The 15,993-nt window shown below is 36.0% G+C and overlaps 1 protein-coding gene across 5 annotated transcripts in view; it reads right to left on the bottom strand.

The window, feature by feature from the left end:
• EPHA3 (EPH receptor A3) overlaps nt 1-15,993 on the bottom strand; it is a 411,826-nt gene that overhangs the window by 55,266 nt on the left and 340,567 nt on the right. For all 5 annotated transcript variants that reach the window (XM_044940608.2, XM_044940609.2, XM_006077278.4 and 2 more), the window contains 3 exons: nt 12,972-13,074; nt 12,204-12,271; nt 5,822-5,947 (listed from right to left, as the gene is read on the bottom strand). In XM_044940608.2, the coding sequence (XP_044796543.1) occupies nt 5,822-5,947; nt 12,204-12,271; nt 12,972-13,074 (297 nt within the window). The remainder of the gene's footprint in view (nt 1-5,821; nt 5,948-12,203; nt 12,272-12,971; nt 13,075-15,993) is intronic.

Genomic DNA, 15,993 nt, shown 5'->3' with positions numbered 1-15,993 from the left:
ACAGAGGATAATATGGTTGGATGGCATCACTAACTCTACGGACATGAGTTTGAGAAATCTGGGAGATAGTGAAGGACAGGGAAGCTGGCATGCTGCATTCTGTGGTGTTGCAAAGAATTGGACATGTGTTAGCGACTGAACAGCAACAAGGCTGCCACAGTGATGGCCACTAAATAGTGTCAGATATAGAATGTATCTGGTTTATAAAAGAAATCCTAATGTTGTATAACTAGATGGATTTTGTACAACATTAAAAGTGATTTTTAATGTCAAATGAGATATTTTTCTGAGAAGGAAAATTACATGATCAATTTTTGGCCTTCTGTGGAATGGAAAAACATTTTTGGTCCAACCCTCTTGCTGTGAGTTTTTGCACAAGCCCAAGGTGTCAAGGAGTGAGATGCTTCTTCTCTATTTTTCATCCAAGTAAATCCTTCTCTCCACAAAGCAGCAGGTTGTCCTATTGATTTACCAACCACATCCCTATCAATGACTTCCCCAGATTTGAATCTTGCTCAGGAATCCAGTCTTGCCAACTGTTTTCAAAACAATGACTTAGGCTGTAACTTGTTAAAGTCAGTTAATGTCCAAAAGCAGTTATTCATAATTTATTTAATAAATACTCATCAATTGGCAACAGTGTGACAGAAACTATGAAAAACACATAGATATATGCTAATAAAGGCAGATCTAATTTCTTTCCCTCAAGAAAGTATAGAGAAGATAGCAATATCTGTAGCTAGGGTGTTTTTAGGATTATAGGGAGAGGTGGGGAAGAACTTGAGAACATTCAATGATCTTTTTTAAATCAAAGGAAGAATATGCTGTTATAGATGCATAAACATTAGGAGAAGTCAGGATGCAAAGTACATCGCTAAAATTTGTAAGCAAAACTAAGTTTCTTTATGCAGGGTTATCAGAACATTGCCTAAGTCCCATGCACTCTTTGTAAACATTAATTTTGGATAAACCATAAGGAGGCATTCATAATGAATTTTCACATTCTGAAATAAAGTTCTGTCATTATCATGTATGAATATGGTGTCACGGATCGTGTTTTAAATTTGGATATCATGGTTATTTATTTTAAATGACAAGACACTTACTTGATAGGACAGATAGTACAGAACTGTAACACAGACTATGCATTCTGAAGCCAGATTGTCTAGGGTCTAATTTTGCATCTGTCACTATCTATGTGATTTTGAGTGACTGTGATTCTATGTCTTTGTCTCTTTATCTGTAACATAGGGACACCAATTATTTTCTACTTCATAAAATTTTGGTACAGTTAAAGGAATTAAAATATGAAAAGCACTTAGAAGAGAGACAGAAACATAATAAAGTGCCATCTGAGTGTTGTTTACTATTTCTTTGAGTACAAACATAGTATAAGAAAGATGAATTATCTAGCTCTTAAGAGTTAGCTCACAGTGAAGAATAAATACAAAAGTTCTTTTTAAAATGTCAAATTCTGTTAATGTAAGAAGAGATGGTTGTGATGATGATGGTGATAACACATTTAATGTCCTATTGGACAAGTATCTGTAAAGAAAAGTATATTCTGAAAGTACCTCACTAGGAAAGTCAGAGGGGAAGACTTTGAATTTCAAGTGGCCCAATTAGTGTTTTTCCCTTGTTCTCAATGGGAGAGCTGGACACGTGGACACTTTCTGGATTTTCAAATCCAGAAAGTGGTGTTTCAGTAGTGCTAGTATTTAAAAAAAATCATAAAATTTAGAAATGTGCTTATTTCACCTGATAAATACTAGAAACTGTGACAAATAAAGTATACACATGTGTGTATGTTAGTCACTCAAGTCGTGTCCAGCTCTTTGCAACCCTATGGACTGTAGCTCACCAGGCTCTTCTGGACATACGGAATTCTCCAGGCAAGAATACTGGAGTGGGTTGGGTTCCCATTTCCTTCTCTAGGGGATCTTCCCAACCCAGGGATTGAACCCAGGTCTCCTGCATAGCAGGCAGATTCTTTACATTCTGAGCCACCAGGAAAGCCCACACTAGACATAAAAATGTTAAATTTTAATCAGTTCTCTTTATAAGAACTGTTCTTAAAAGAACAGTGTTGGAAAAATCAACAAAGACTGGGCAAATGGAATGAATGCCTGATGTTTCCATCTAGTCAAGTTTTACATGATCTTATTCAATTAGATTTGCACCCATTAGGAAAAAAAAGTAGATCATGTCATTTCTAAATAAAAACACAGCTACAAGAAGATTATTTGAGAAGATATTCTTGATTTTTAAAAAATATCAATTAAGTGTATCACTGTGTATTTGCTCTTTAAAATAAAATATGTTTTAAGAGAATGGGCAGACTATATTTTGATTTAAGGTACACAATGCACAATTGCTCAACATAAAATTTCTTATACTAATTTCATTTAAAACAGGAAAAAATGCACTTGTGTTTAAGTAGAAAGACCCTCTGCATTACCTCAAAACCCATTCTCCTTCCACTGTTTTAATAAAAACATAATAAAAATACATATTGAACAACACTGTTATATAAGCTAAACACTATACATGAATTATCTCAGTTAATCCTCAAAAAAATGCTTAGAAGGCACTATTGTGATCAGCAGTGTCTAGCATAGACTTCAAAGGTGAAAAGTGTAAGATTCAAGTTTTGGTTTCCCAATTTATTAATGTCTACGTGACCCTGGGCCATTCATATTTTTAGCTTCTGTTTCCTCATCTGGTGAAATGGTAATAAAAATACCTATTTAAAAGTCTGATAAAATTAAACCATGTGAATGCCTATCACAGTATAGGAATTACATATTTTAAACCTATAGAGAACTTTGGATTGAGGGATAAAATTAGGAATTCTAGTCATTATAAATTCCTCACTAAAAAAATTATACTACTTTGAGAAAATTAACTTATGCCTCAGTTTTAATTTTGTAATTTGCAATATGGTTATAATTCTTCTGGCTATTAAATGCATAAATGAGAGTTTCTATTAAATCTACTTCTTTGTATAAAATTCTTGACCTAAAACTAGAATTTGTCCACATAGCCTTCCTGTATATTTAATTGACTATAAAAATTCTTTGATTGAATAATATATTCAGCTCTTTAACAGTGGAAGATAGCTGCTAATCCATCTAGCATGATTACTAATTTTTGTGAACAGCATTATTTTAAAAATTTAGAAAGGTATAGAAAGTGGTTAAGAGTATAGATGAAAGGAGATTGGTCATAAGTGAATTGTGACGTAAGTTGTTGCAGAAATGGGTACATGCAGGCTCATTATGGTGGGCTTCCCTGCTGGCTCAGACAATAAAGAGTCTGCCTGCAGTACAGAAGACCTGGGTTCGATCCCTGAGTAGGAAAGATCCCCTGGAGAAGGGAATGGCAACCCACTCCATTATTTTTGCCTGGAGAGTTCCATGGACAGAGGAGCCTGGTGAGCCTATAGTCCGTGGGGTCACAAAGAGTCAGAAAAGACTGAGTGACTAACACTTTCACTTTCAGGTTCATTATACTATTACACAATTTCATCTATTTTTGTAGACATTTAAAATATTATGAAACAAAAATATTTTAGACATTATAGCTTTCAAAATCTTGGTTTCATATTCTATTTGGTAACGACAAATCATTTAAAGCCTAATCAGGACAGACTAGAATTCAGAGTGTATATTATAAAGAAATCTTCCAGGAGAAGCATAATATACCTTGAAGATATATATATATATATTTGCAAACAAACCAGGCAGTTTTATAGCTCTTATGTGGCAAATAAGACTATTGGGTGCAAAATACTGAAAAAGGGGTATATGTCTAATTTTTTGCAAATATTCTTGAAGAGAAATCAAGGAGGATCTTCTCTAGTCTTTAATAAACATAAGGGATCATTAAGTGATTCAGTACAGATAGCCTTTCCCTTTATCTTATTGATCAGAGACCATTTTTAATGAGTATGTTTTATCTCACCCTACCCTGTTCTAGGTATCTGGCTTTGTCAATAATACCTGTATGTATATAGGCTTCCTTGGTGGCTCAGATGGTAAAGAATTTGCCTGAAATATGGGAGACCTGGGTTCGATCTCTGGGTCAAGAAGATCCCCAGGAGAAGGGAATGGCAACCCACTCCAGTATTCATGCCTGGAGAATTCCATGGATGGAAGATCCTGATGGGCTACAGTCCATGGGGTTGGAAAGAGTCGGACATGGCTGAATGATAACACAGGCATGCACTGTGTTCTAGATATCTGACTTTGTCAATAACATCTGTATATATAAGTTTTTGTTAATGCAGAAGGCCCCAAATCTCGAGGTTGCAATATGTCTGGCCTTATGGACATTGGCTGACCATGAGTAGGTTTTGCTTCTCTCATTACATTCTCCAGCTGAGGGTGCTTCATATGCTATTGCAGCTTCCATGCTGGAGAACAGTGCACTCTTGTGGGGCAACATTAAAACCAGCATGACAAAACCCCTCTGCACCATGGAGCAGTTGAAGAAGCAGAACTATACAAATGAAAGAGAGTAATAAATATGTATCTGGATTAATTTTAGCTGGATTAACATAGATGTACAGTGAGTATGTATGTTCCTAAGTCTTAGATTGTGGAAAAAGAAGTACTTACTCCTGTTTCCTTTTATGAACTGATGGTTTCATACTACCCACACATGTGAGTTTTAGGAGTATATAACATTAAAAAAAAATAGAAGAGAGATTTACTAAACTATTTGTTTATTTAGATAATATGTGAATCTCTCAGATTACCTTGCTTGAATAATAAATACTATTTGAATTCTAAATATTTCTTCAGTGCAGAGAAAAAGAAACAGAGAAAATTATATTTACTTCTGTGTAAAAAAGCATCAGTCATATATAATACTTGCAGAAAATGTGATCTGATATGGTATGCATAATTCAGAGAATTCATTTTTCAGAGTTTCATTCTATTTCCCACATCAACATAACTAGTTTGTTTTTAAAGCAATATTGAAGAATGAGGTGATGTGTGTAATTATTGTACAATGTTGTTTATTTTTCTTTTGAGTTAGTAGTTTTATTCAAATAGACACTGCATATACTATGAATGCCATATATTTATATATAACTGTAAAAAACATTGTTATTTTTATAAATATATATAGTATTTGAAAATATGAAGCTGCAATTAATAATCACTCCATAGGTGTTAATGAATTTATGATTGAGCAAATTAATAATTAGAACAAAAATATATCTATATGAAAACAAACTTCAACACAAATAATTTAAGACTATATAGTGTTACAGGCAGGTGTTAAAATGGAGCACTTCATATTATTTAAACTATTCTGTCAATACAGTTTTGATGGAATTTATATAAAATACATCATTTTTAAATTTTATTTTGTGTTGCCTAATTCCAAAGAAGAGTCAAGAATTACTTTTTTTCCTACAAATCAAAATTTTTCACTTAATAGGCTAATTTAAAGAAAGACACACTTTTATCCCATGATTCCCATTTAGCCAAATAGACTTTGTGACACATGATCAGCATAGCCATGGGGAGACTGAGCTGCTGTGGCTGTGGCCTGTGAAACTCAATAAATAAAAAGCTGGCCGTAACCTGTAAGTCTGTAAGTTTGGTGCCTTTGAAATCATTACATTCATTAAATACTCCTGCATTTATTTATTGCTTGCCTTTCATCATGAAATCAGAAAATGTCCCTTTTCAAAGCAATATGCATGAACCTGAGAGTGTGAGCAATCAATCTCAGGCAGCATTCTTATGCATAGCTGTAAAGTTGTAATTAACATACTAGGTTGACATTGGGTTACTATGGTGCTTACCTGCTCCAACAACTTTGTCAATGGATATGTTGGTGGCATCCAGTTCCTTAGCAAACTCATGAACTGCTTGGGTAGGGTCCTCATATGTGTGTGGGTCAACATAAGTCCTGAGACCTGGAAGTTTTACTGTTTAAAGAAAGGAAGAAAGGCATTACTGTAGCTAGATGTATAAAACCTTTACTGAGAAAGTTTTATGATAACATTATTAGTTTAAAAAAATTCCCATGACATTAAACTGCATCAACCTTTGGTTTATTCACAGAAATTATCAGACAGAAAAGTTAGAGTAAATAAGTAGAACAATTTAAGAAAAAAATGTCCTTGTAATGAAACAGAGAGAGGAGTTCTCTCTTTAAAATCAGTAGAAGGAAAATGGGAGAAGGCAATGGCAACCCACTCCAGTACTCTTGCCTGGAAGATCCCATGGACGGAGGAGCCTGGTAGGCTGCAGTCCATGGAGTTGCAAAGAGTCGGACACGACTGAGCGACTTCACTTTTTTCACTTTCATGCACTGGAGAAGGAAATGGCAACCCACTCCAGTGTTCTTGCCTGGAGAATCCCAGGGACAGCGGAGCCTGGTGGGCTGCCATCTATGGGGTCGCACAGAGTCGGACACGACTGAAGCGACTTAGCAGCAGCAGCAGCAGTAGCAGCAGAAGGAAAATGAGGGGGTTCTTAAGAAGAGAAGAATGGTTCAGAATTGAGTCTGCCCAGCAATGACTACCTGTAACAAGAGTGAGTGAATGCCTTCACACTATCACACATGTGTGATTCAACAAAGTGAAATAACCAAATATTTATTATAGTGTCACATGTGACAATAAAGGAAAGATTGTGAAATACTTTCGTAAGGTGGGATAGCTGCTGTAATTATAGATAAATTAATTAGAGGATATAAAACAACATGTTTTTTGTCTGACACTGTTCTGCTTTTATTAACAGTCATTCAAAATTCTCCACTTCAATTATAGATCTAAATTAAACTGTGAGCATGTGTATATATGGGCTTCCTTGGTGGTTCAATGGTAGAGAATCCACTTGCCAATGCAGGAGACATAGGAGACCATGGGTTCAATCACTGAGTGAAGAAGATCCCTGGAAGAAGAAATGTCAACCCACTCTAGTACTCTTGCCTGGAAAATCCCATGGATGGAGGAGCCTGGTAGGCTGCAGTCCATTGGGTTGGGAAGAGTCGGACACAACTGAGCGACTTCACTTTCACTTTTCATTTTCATGCATTGGAGAAGGAAATGGCAACCCCCTCCAGTGTTCTTGCCTGGAGAATCCCAGGGACAGCGGAGCCTGGTGGGCTGCCATCTATGGAGTCGCACAGAGTTGGACACGATTGAAGCGACTTAGCAGCAGCAGCAACTGAAATCTTATTGTGTGGAGCTTTTCAACATGTGTCCATGCTAAGTCACTTCAGTTGTGTCCTTTGTGATTCTTTGTGACCCTACGGATCTTAGCCCAGCTGGCTCCTCTATCCATGGGGTTCTCCAAGCAAGAACACTGGAGTGGGTTGCCACACCCTCCTCAAGGGGATCTTCCTGACCCAGGAATCAAACCCACATCTCTGCTACTGCTACTGCTGCTAAGTCGCTTCAGTCGTGTCCGACTCTGTGCGACCCCATAGACGGCAGCCCACCAGGCTCCCCCGTCCCTGGGATTCTCCAGGCAAGAACACTGTAGTGGGTTGCCATTTCCTTCTCCAATGCATGAAAGAGAAAAGTGAAAGTGAAGTCGCTCAGTCGTGTCCGACTCTTCCCAACCCAATGGACTGCAGCCTACCAGGCTCCTCCATCCATGGGATTTTCCAGGCAAGAGTACTGGAGTGGGGTGCCATCGCCTTCTCCGACCCACATCTCTAAGGTTTCTTTAATTGGCAGGCGGGTTCTTTACCACTAGGGTCACCTGGGAAGGTGACCACCCAGCTTTTCAATATAGTTAAAGGCAATAAATTATTATCTATAAGTTTAATAATGGTGCCAAAGAGCTAAATTCCCAACATAAATCATACTTATAGCTTATCAAATATAAACTTTCTTCATAGTTTATTTAATCATTCTGAAGGTAGAAAATATTCACAATGTTCCAAATTAAAATTGCACAGATAAAAGATATAGGGGAATCATTTTGAATTTGATTTAATTTTAATGAAATTTCTATCATTTAGAAAAATAATTCACATTAGAAACAATTTGGAATGTTCAAAAACCTTTCTCTGAAAACTTTCTCTAAAAAGGAAACCTAAAATCTATTAAAGTACATAACACTAATGCTTTAACATTAAATAATAATATAATAAACTCCCATACTTTATGCACCAATATAACTGATTTTGATTTTAATTTTAGTAACATTGGTAAAATTATTTTAGCTAGGAAAGTGGACACTTAATAATGATATATATTTTTTCTTATCACACTATATTATTGAAGGATTTTTTTTTTAACATCTTAAATTAGCAAATAAAATCAGACATTGTCTTTTCTGATACCACTTTTTAATAGAAAAATCTTAATGGCAAAATCACACCTGAACATTCTGGAATTTCTGAAGGCGTCTTTGAGTCAGTTTGGTAGTTAACATGAAACAGGTGTAGGGACAGTCATGAGAGCAATTGTTCCAGAGAGCCTTCAGCACAATGGCTATTCAGCCAAGGAGTCCAGGATTTCAGAATTTAGATTGAGAAATGGTTAGTTTGCTAATCTACAGGATGACTCTGTGAATGCCATGTTACATCACATAATAATGTATGTTCCTGGGAAACTTCCATAGATGTTTTGAGTAAAGAAATATAAAGCATAAGAATAAATGGATTATAAGAGAAATGGTGACTGGGAGAGACTGGAGGTAAAAACTATTTTCCTCAGCCTCTTCTTCAGAAGCTGTGGAGGCAGCAGAACAGGTATGAAAGGTGAGGGAGCACATGGAGAATTGAGGAGAAGATGGGTTAGTGACTCTCCTTCCTCTGCCCGGTGTTGACCCCAACACTGGAAAAGGGCAAGCACTCTCCATCCAGGGGCAGAGTGTTGATAATTGAGGTGACACTCATAGCTAGGGAATCAACATTCACAAAAAAGGAGACATAGTAAGTTTTTTTGCCCTTGCTCTTGGCAAACTGTGAGTGGAGTTGCTTTGAAGTAAGAACTCTACTTTTCTGCAGTACAAAGAACGTACTAGGCATAAGAGGAGGAAAGCTCTGAAAAATATGCTTTTCAAATGCCTAGCATTGAGTGCCTGTGATTGTAGCTATTGCCCAGGAAAAGACAGAGCCTATTGCCATTATTAATAGCTTCATGTTAAGAAGTTATTCACAAATAGAAATATCCTTTGGTTTCCTGGAGACAGAATTTGAGCTCAAAAATGCCCATTTCTTTGGAGCTCACACATCAGCTTGCATGCTTCTGCTGTTATTATAAGCATTACTGCTTCCTATAAAAATAGTCACTCTTTAGTACAGTGGTCTACTATTATTTATTATTACACTAGAACTATTTCTATATTATCAATACTAAAACATTTTACTGTAAAACAAGCAAACAGATTTTCTTGCTTTGGGGTAAGGAAAACAGTAAAAGTAACCAAAGATTTAGTAAAAGATGTCAAGAAATGAAGTCTTTTTAGAACCTTTCTGTATAGTAATTTTGGTTACATTTTAAAGAAGATACATCAAATGGAGGCTAGAATATGTGACCATCCCATTTTGATTTTCCCGCTAGTCATTTTAAGTTTGGGGACTAGTAAAGTAAGAAAATCTGGCATTCCTTTTCAAGAGAAATGTAGCATTTTTTAAAATTGCATGAAAAATATTTTTCTTTCTAGTAAACAGTTACAAATATTCCACCTTGCTGAGTTTAAGGAAATCAACTTGGGTGATATTTACTGGCAAAATATGGACATGGAGCTAAGGGATACAAATTGCTGCATATAAATTAGGTAAGCAACAAAAATATATTGTTTAGCATAGAAGTTATAGCCATTTACTCATAGTAACTTTTAATGGCATATGATCTGCAAAAATCCTGAATAACTATGCTGTACATGTGAAACTAATATTGTAAATCAACTATACGTAAATTTAAAGAAGGAATTACAAAGAAGATTTTAAAATGAGTTGTTAGGAAGGATGTCTCAAACATTTTAAATAAGCACCAGCTTTAAACAGTCTTGAAAGTGTGCTTTAGAGTTACCATTCCATTCCTGTCAACCCTAGAGAGTATCCATATTGCTAAATAATCTAAAAATTAAATAGTCATTCCTGTATAAAATCAATCAAATTCTTCATGATTGATTAAAATCAAATAAATGGCTTTTCTATCCACATGACATTTAGAGAAACAAAACAAATATAAACACATACACACACACATCTCCAAGAAAAATGGCCTGTTCACCGTGGGAGCTCTGGCTGCTGATTTTTAACTGCCATCCCCAGAGGTTCCAGGAATCAGGTGATTCAGGATGCAAGCGCATAATCCCTTCACACCAATAATTAAGGGCAACACACAGAGTAACTGGGCTGTGTCAAGAAAACCAGATAATAAACACATGCACACGTGTTAAGCTGCACTACTTTACAGCTCGTTCTGTGCAAACACAGTAATTTACATTTCCATTTTACCAGCATGAGTTGCCCTAAGGATAGCAAAAAAGTAAAAAGGCCCAGGCAGAGAGGGCAAGGGGACAGGATCTTAGGAGGTGAAACACATTTCTTTCCTTTTGAAGCAATATTATAGGATTTGTAACAAGGCTGGAGGGAATGGTTCATAGCTAGAGCTTTTCAAAGTAATACCAAATAAATGGTCTGAAATAAACCAGCTGTAGCATTAAGACACAGAAAGTTTATGACAGGCATATAAGTTACTTTACGTCCTTAAAGCTAGGGTAAAACACATTTCGTTTTTGTTTGGCTATCATAAGTATATTGTGTTTGAAGAAAATTAAAGCTTCAGCAAACTCCACCATAAAAACCGACAGCTAAAGCAGATTGGAGTCATAGAGGAACCTGCTTAAAATTGGCACACAGAAATTTATCAATGCTTCAAGTTTATAAGATTTATAATTCCTATATAAAGAACCAAATCAGTAAGGCCTGCTCTAAAGACAGTATTTACATCCATTGTCCAACTCAGATTAAGATGAACTTAATCCACAGAAATGCAACTGTTTTGACTAATTTATGCACGGTGAATGTGATGCAGTGTTTTGTGGGATCATGAAGGAAAAGCTAGATAAATATCCTGTAACTTGTTCATGCACTTTTAAAACTTTTGAGTTGCAAACCTAACTACTCTGGATTGAAATACTGATATTATATTATTGATATTGGTTTTTCTGTGAATTATTCTATAATGAGATGGAAAAATCAAAAAATGCTCTTTGTGAACTCTACCTTTCTGTCATCCTACTTTAACTTACATTTTGGAAAACACTTTTTTTTTTTTTTTTAAATCTGCTATATGCTTCCTGCATGGTAACAACAGGTCATCAAGTTTTTACTGTAAAGTTACAACCTTTAGATGGAAGTTCAAGGACTAATAGGAAGTATCATGTTGAACTGAAAGCATTTATAGAAGGCAACTGTGGATGCCAAAGAAAGTAATGCTTACAAGACTACATTAGTTACAGTGAGATTATTGGAGAACATATAAGAATGAGTATAATCTTTGTACTAATTTCCAGGAGGACATGCCACTGATTAGTAATCGCCACAATAAACTGAGCCATAGTTTGGAAAAGCAAAACACTTGGAATGATTTGTTTCGCCAGAAGAAAAAAAAAGTCTTTTTATTAGCTATAAATACTTTGTTTCTTAAAAGAGTATTTCTTTTAAAGAATATTAAAAATAGACTAAATTGTTTGATATTAAAATAAGAGGGGAAAGCATTGACTTCCTTACCAATTGGATATATCATGTAACTCCAAAGTAAAGTTTATTCTAAAGGCTTTCTCCTGGTTGGTTGACAAAATGGAGTCAGGCATTTCACATAAACAAAGGTTGTTTATATTTACTTGGCAGTTAAGAAAGGAAAAATGACTCCTATTTAGATTTCAGCAAATAACTAGTAATAAGGAAATTGAAGATACGCTTTGCCTTTCAGCCATGCAGAGCTGACTATAGTTATGTACTTCCCATCATGAGCATTATTTGAATATAAACCACCAGTTGCCCTTCATGTTAGTTTTAGTATGCTGCAATACAGACACGTAAAAATTACTTAATGCAGAGCCGTGGATTCCCTTCTCCATTTGAAATAAATGGAACTTGCTCAACCTTCTGAATTCTCTCTGTCAGGGGGAAGTTATCCAGTTTTAAGTCAACAACTGCTAAAACTGAAATGGTAAAGCCAAGACACCAAACATAGTTTAGAAACTTACAGTGTCCATTCCCAAAATGAAGTCTTTTTTCATCTGCACCATGTTTCGACTTATGATAGCCACAGAACCTAGAGGTGAATCAAAGGAAGAGAACACAAAAAATAAATATACTGAAAACAATGATCTATGTTCAGAATGTGCAAAGCACACACAAAAAAGCATTTTCTATGAACAATTAAATGCTTTAGTGAAAGTTTAATGACTTCATATTTTCTAAATCCTCTAGAGAAAGCTTCTTTCTCTGGGGATCCTGGAAAGCTGCCTAATGAGGAGATACGGAGAGTAGCTTCCCCACTGTGCAGACTCCTTCAGTTCAGGTTTTATAATGGCCCTAGCAAGTGTTTATAGTATTTTTTTTAAAAACAACTGCTGTTAGAATGAATGGAGGGTAAGGTTTCCATTGTTAGTGATTAGTGCTGTGTGGTGTTGCCAGTGTTCTGGGTGAGAAAGTGTCAGGGAAATCTGGGGTGTATTTGATGAGAGAAGCGATAATTGGAAAAAGAAAGTAAAAACTAAGAGTGAGGTCAGAAGAGAGAAGAGAAACGGTGTGTTTTGGAGAGTGGGGCACGAAATTAATGAAAAAAAGAAACTCGAAACTAAAGGTGGAGAATCAAAAGAAAAGGAGAAAAAAGAAAGATCTAGAATACAAGTGGAGACATTCTTATTCGTTAAAATAACTTACTGACCAAACTTCAGAGTTTAGTGGCCATTGAGGGGAACAAGCAATGCAGCAATGAAAGTAAGTTGTAAAACAGACTGTGAACGCACCTCCCAATCAAAACATAGGTGACGACTGTGAGGAGGATAATTGCTACCGCCGCTGAAATGGCAATCATTACCACTTGGCTGTTTTCACCAGAGATGGAGAAAGCTGTGAGGTTGGAGAGAAAACAATAAGAAAAAACTAGGCATTGAGAGAGCATAACTAAACTTTACCTGAAAAAGTTGATAAATTGTCATATTTTTTCTGCTTTTACCTAAAAGATGGCTTGCTGTCTAATACAACGTAAAAAGAATTCTTCATTTAGTGTAAAATGATAGACATTTTGTATAGTTTTACTTGAAGTTTCTGATTAATAAGAATAAATACTCTGTTTTCATGGTATGAAATGCTCACTAGTTGAGCATCTACTGCACGAAACATACTGAATTGGTTTTCTTTATACTCATTGGCAAGAGGCTCACCAGATAAATAGAAATCATCAGAGAAATACAGGGGATAGTTCAAGTTTCCCAGAATGAAATATAAAAACTTTCTCATTAGTTTGCTTAGTCTCTAACGTCTGTATTTATTTAAAAGATGGTATAATACCTGTCCTATGGACCTCAACACATCTGACCAACAAATTGTTCCTGTCCCTGTATTTCCTATGTTAGTAAATGGCCCATCACTCATTCACTCACCAACACCAGGTATTAGCAGATATTCTCCAGGAGCCAAATCTGGCCTGCCATCAATTTTTGTATAGCTCAGAAACTCAGAACAACTTATATTTTTTAGTGGTTGTAACAAGTCAAGAGAAGATTTTGTGATATGAGAAAATTATATAAAATTCAAACTTTGGTGTCCATAAATAAAATTGCATTGGAGCATAGCCACATTCATTTATTTGTTCATTGTCTATGGCAGCTTTTATGCTAAAATTAGTGAAGTTGTATAGGAGCAATGGAGACTGTATGTACACTAAGCCTAAAATATTTATTTTCTAGCCCCTTACAGAAAATGTTTACTGACCCTTGACTAAACCAATGCTTCTCTAACTTTGTTATTCATTTGCTATTGTGTCCAACTCTTTGTGACCCCATGGACTGCAGCACACCAGACTTCTCTGTCCTTCACTATCTCCCAGGGTTTGCTCTCTGTATTATTCACATAAATCATTGAGGATCTTTTGAAGAAAGCAGTTTCAGGCGGTCTGGAGTGGGGACTGAAACTGTGCATATCTTATGAGCTCCCAGTAATGCTGATGCTGCTGATTTTAGACCACAGCATTTTAAGTAACAAAGATGTAGGCCATAAATATAAAGTCACCTGTCTTCTCCCTCTCCTGATTATTCTGCATCCAATTAATCACGAAATTCTTTTAAATACTTTAGTTTCTATCTTCATTTCTCTTCTGGATAACAATAAAAAAATTCCCAACTGATCTCTATCTGCAGGCCTTGCCTATCTTAGCTGGCCACCAGAGTATTCCTGCTAAACCACGAGTTTGATTATGTCATTCTCATGCATAAAAGTCTTGTAGGGCTCTTTGTCACTTTCTGGATAAAATGTGTGTATTCCATTTAGGATCTGTTCTCTCTCTAAATCTCTAGCCTCATCTGCTAACAAAATCCATAAACATTCTAATCTTTATACTTTCTAAAATATGCACACTTCCTGGACCATTCCCTCTCATAGACTCATACTTTAACATTTATTGTTTTTATATTCATAAATGCTGATTAAACAAATAAATGAGTTGGGTATCAAAAGAGGAGCTTAGAAGAGACGGTTAAGTTATATTATCACCTCTTCAGAAACCAAGGTCACATCTTGAGCCTGATGAAAATCTAAGGCTGGAAGATTTTCTCCAAAATACTTCAATTTAGGGAATAGTTAAATGATGCAAATTAAAAAAAAAATAACATGGCAGATAGACTATTAGAAGTTTTCTAAACATCTGAAAAAAAAAAGAACTGAGTGTGGTAGGATGGTATACTCATAATATAAACTGTTGCAAGCACTTTATTCTTTACAACCAGAAAACTATTGTTTATACTTCCATGGCAGTCGTGGGAGTGCCTGCTAGGATCTCTCTACTGCCAAGCCTGCAGTGGGCAGACAGCCTCCAGCTGCTGCGCCTTCAGTATCCACTGCAGTCCCACTCTCCTCAATGACTAACCATGGCAAGGGGACTGGAGCCAGGCTACTTGGGCCCCATGCATGACTCCTGCAAAGGGTTATCTTCATTATGGGGCTCACCATTAGCTTGGTGAGACTCTCAGAGCTGCGTTGCTTTCTGAGGCTCATTATTCTGAACTCGGCTTTCTTTCAGTCTTCAAAAATGGCTGACCTACATCTCAGTCTGAGGCTCTGCTTGGCCATATCCACTCCTCCTGTTTTATTTTTTTATCTGTTTCCCTTCCCTTCCTTCCCCAAAGCTCTTGTAATTCTACCTTAGTATCTGCTTTCCAGAAAACCTGAACTGATGCATCCCTATCCGTTGGCTATACATCATGAGTCATTTGTAAAATAACTTAACCTTGTAATTCAATAATGTTCCATGAACATATAATAATCACTTTATCTCATGCTTTGGTAAATTTTATCCAGTTTATAAAATAAAGGTCAGAGAAGCTGGGAGACTAAACATGACAGAAAAAAAGAATTTTCTTTTCATTAAAGACAGGATTAAACTTGACCCCTCTACAATTCCCTCTAGTTTTCAATATAGATAAATTCCAGAGACTATCTAAAAGCGCATAACCAAATCAAATTATTTTTGTGCTGGAAATTGGCAAACATTTGAAAGAATAATATTGATTAAATGTGTGTGATAGAATTGTCTAATAATTTTATGTGGCATACTGTCAACAATCTATATCTATTATAATTCTTAGAAATTTAGTTTGACTCTGTTTCCCACAGCAAACTGCTCCCCCTGTGTCTAGTCTCTTCCCATTTTTGTCCATCCTAAACATGCTGTCCACCATCTTTCCCTAAGGAAGACTGGTGAGGAGTACATTCTCAAGAGCCAGAATGCCCGGCTTTGTACCAATTTGCTATGTGATGTAATATGATTGTTGT

The sequence above is a fragment of the Bubalus bubalis genome, chromosome 1, assembly GCF_019923935.1.
Source record: "Bubalus bubalis isolate 160015118507 breed Murrah chromosome 1, NDDB_SH_1, whole genome shotgun sequence".
Classification (NCBI taxonomy): Eukaryota; Metazoa; Chordata; class Mammalia; order Artiodactyla; family Bovidae; genus Bubalus; species Bubalus bubalis.
The sequence above is the reverse complement of the archived record's forward strand: the minus strand, read 5'-3'. Positions and strand labels throughout refer to the sequence as shown.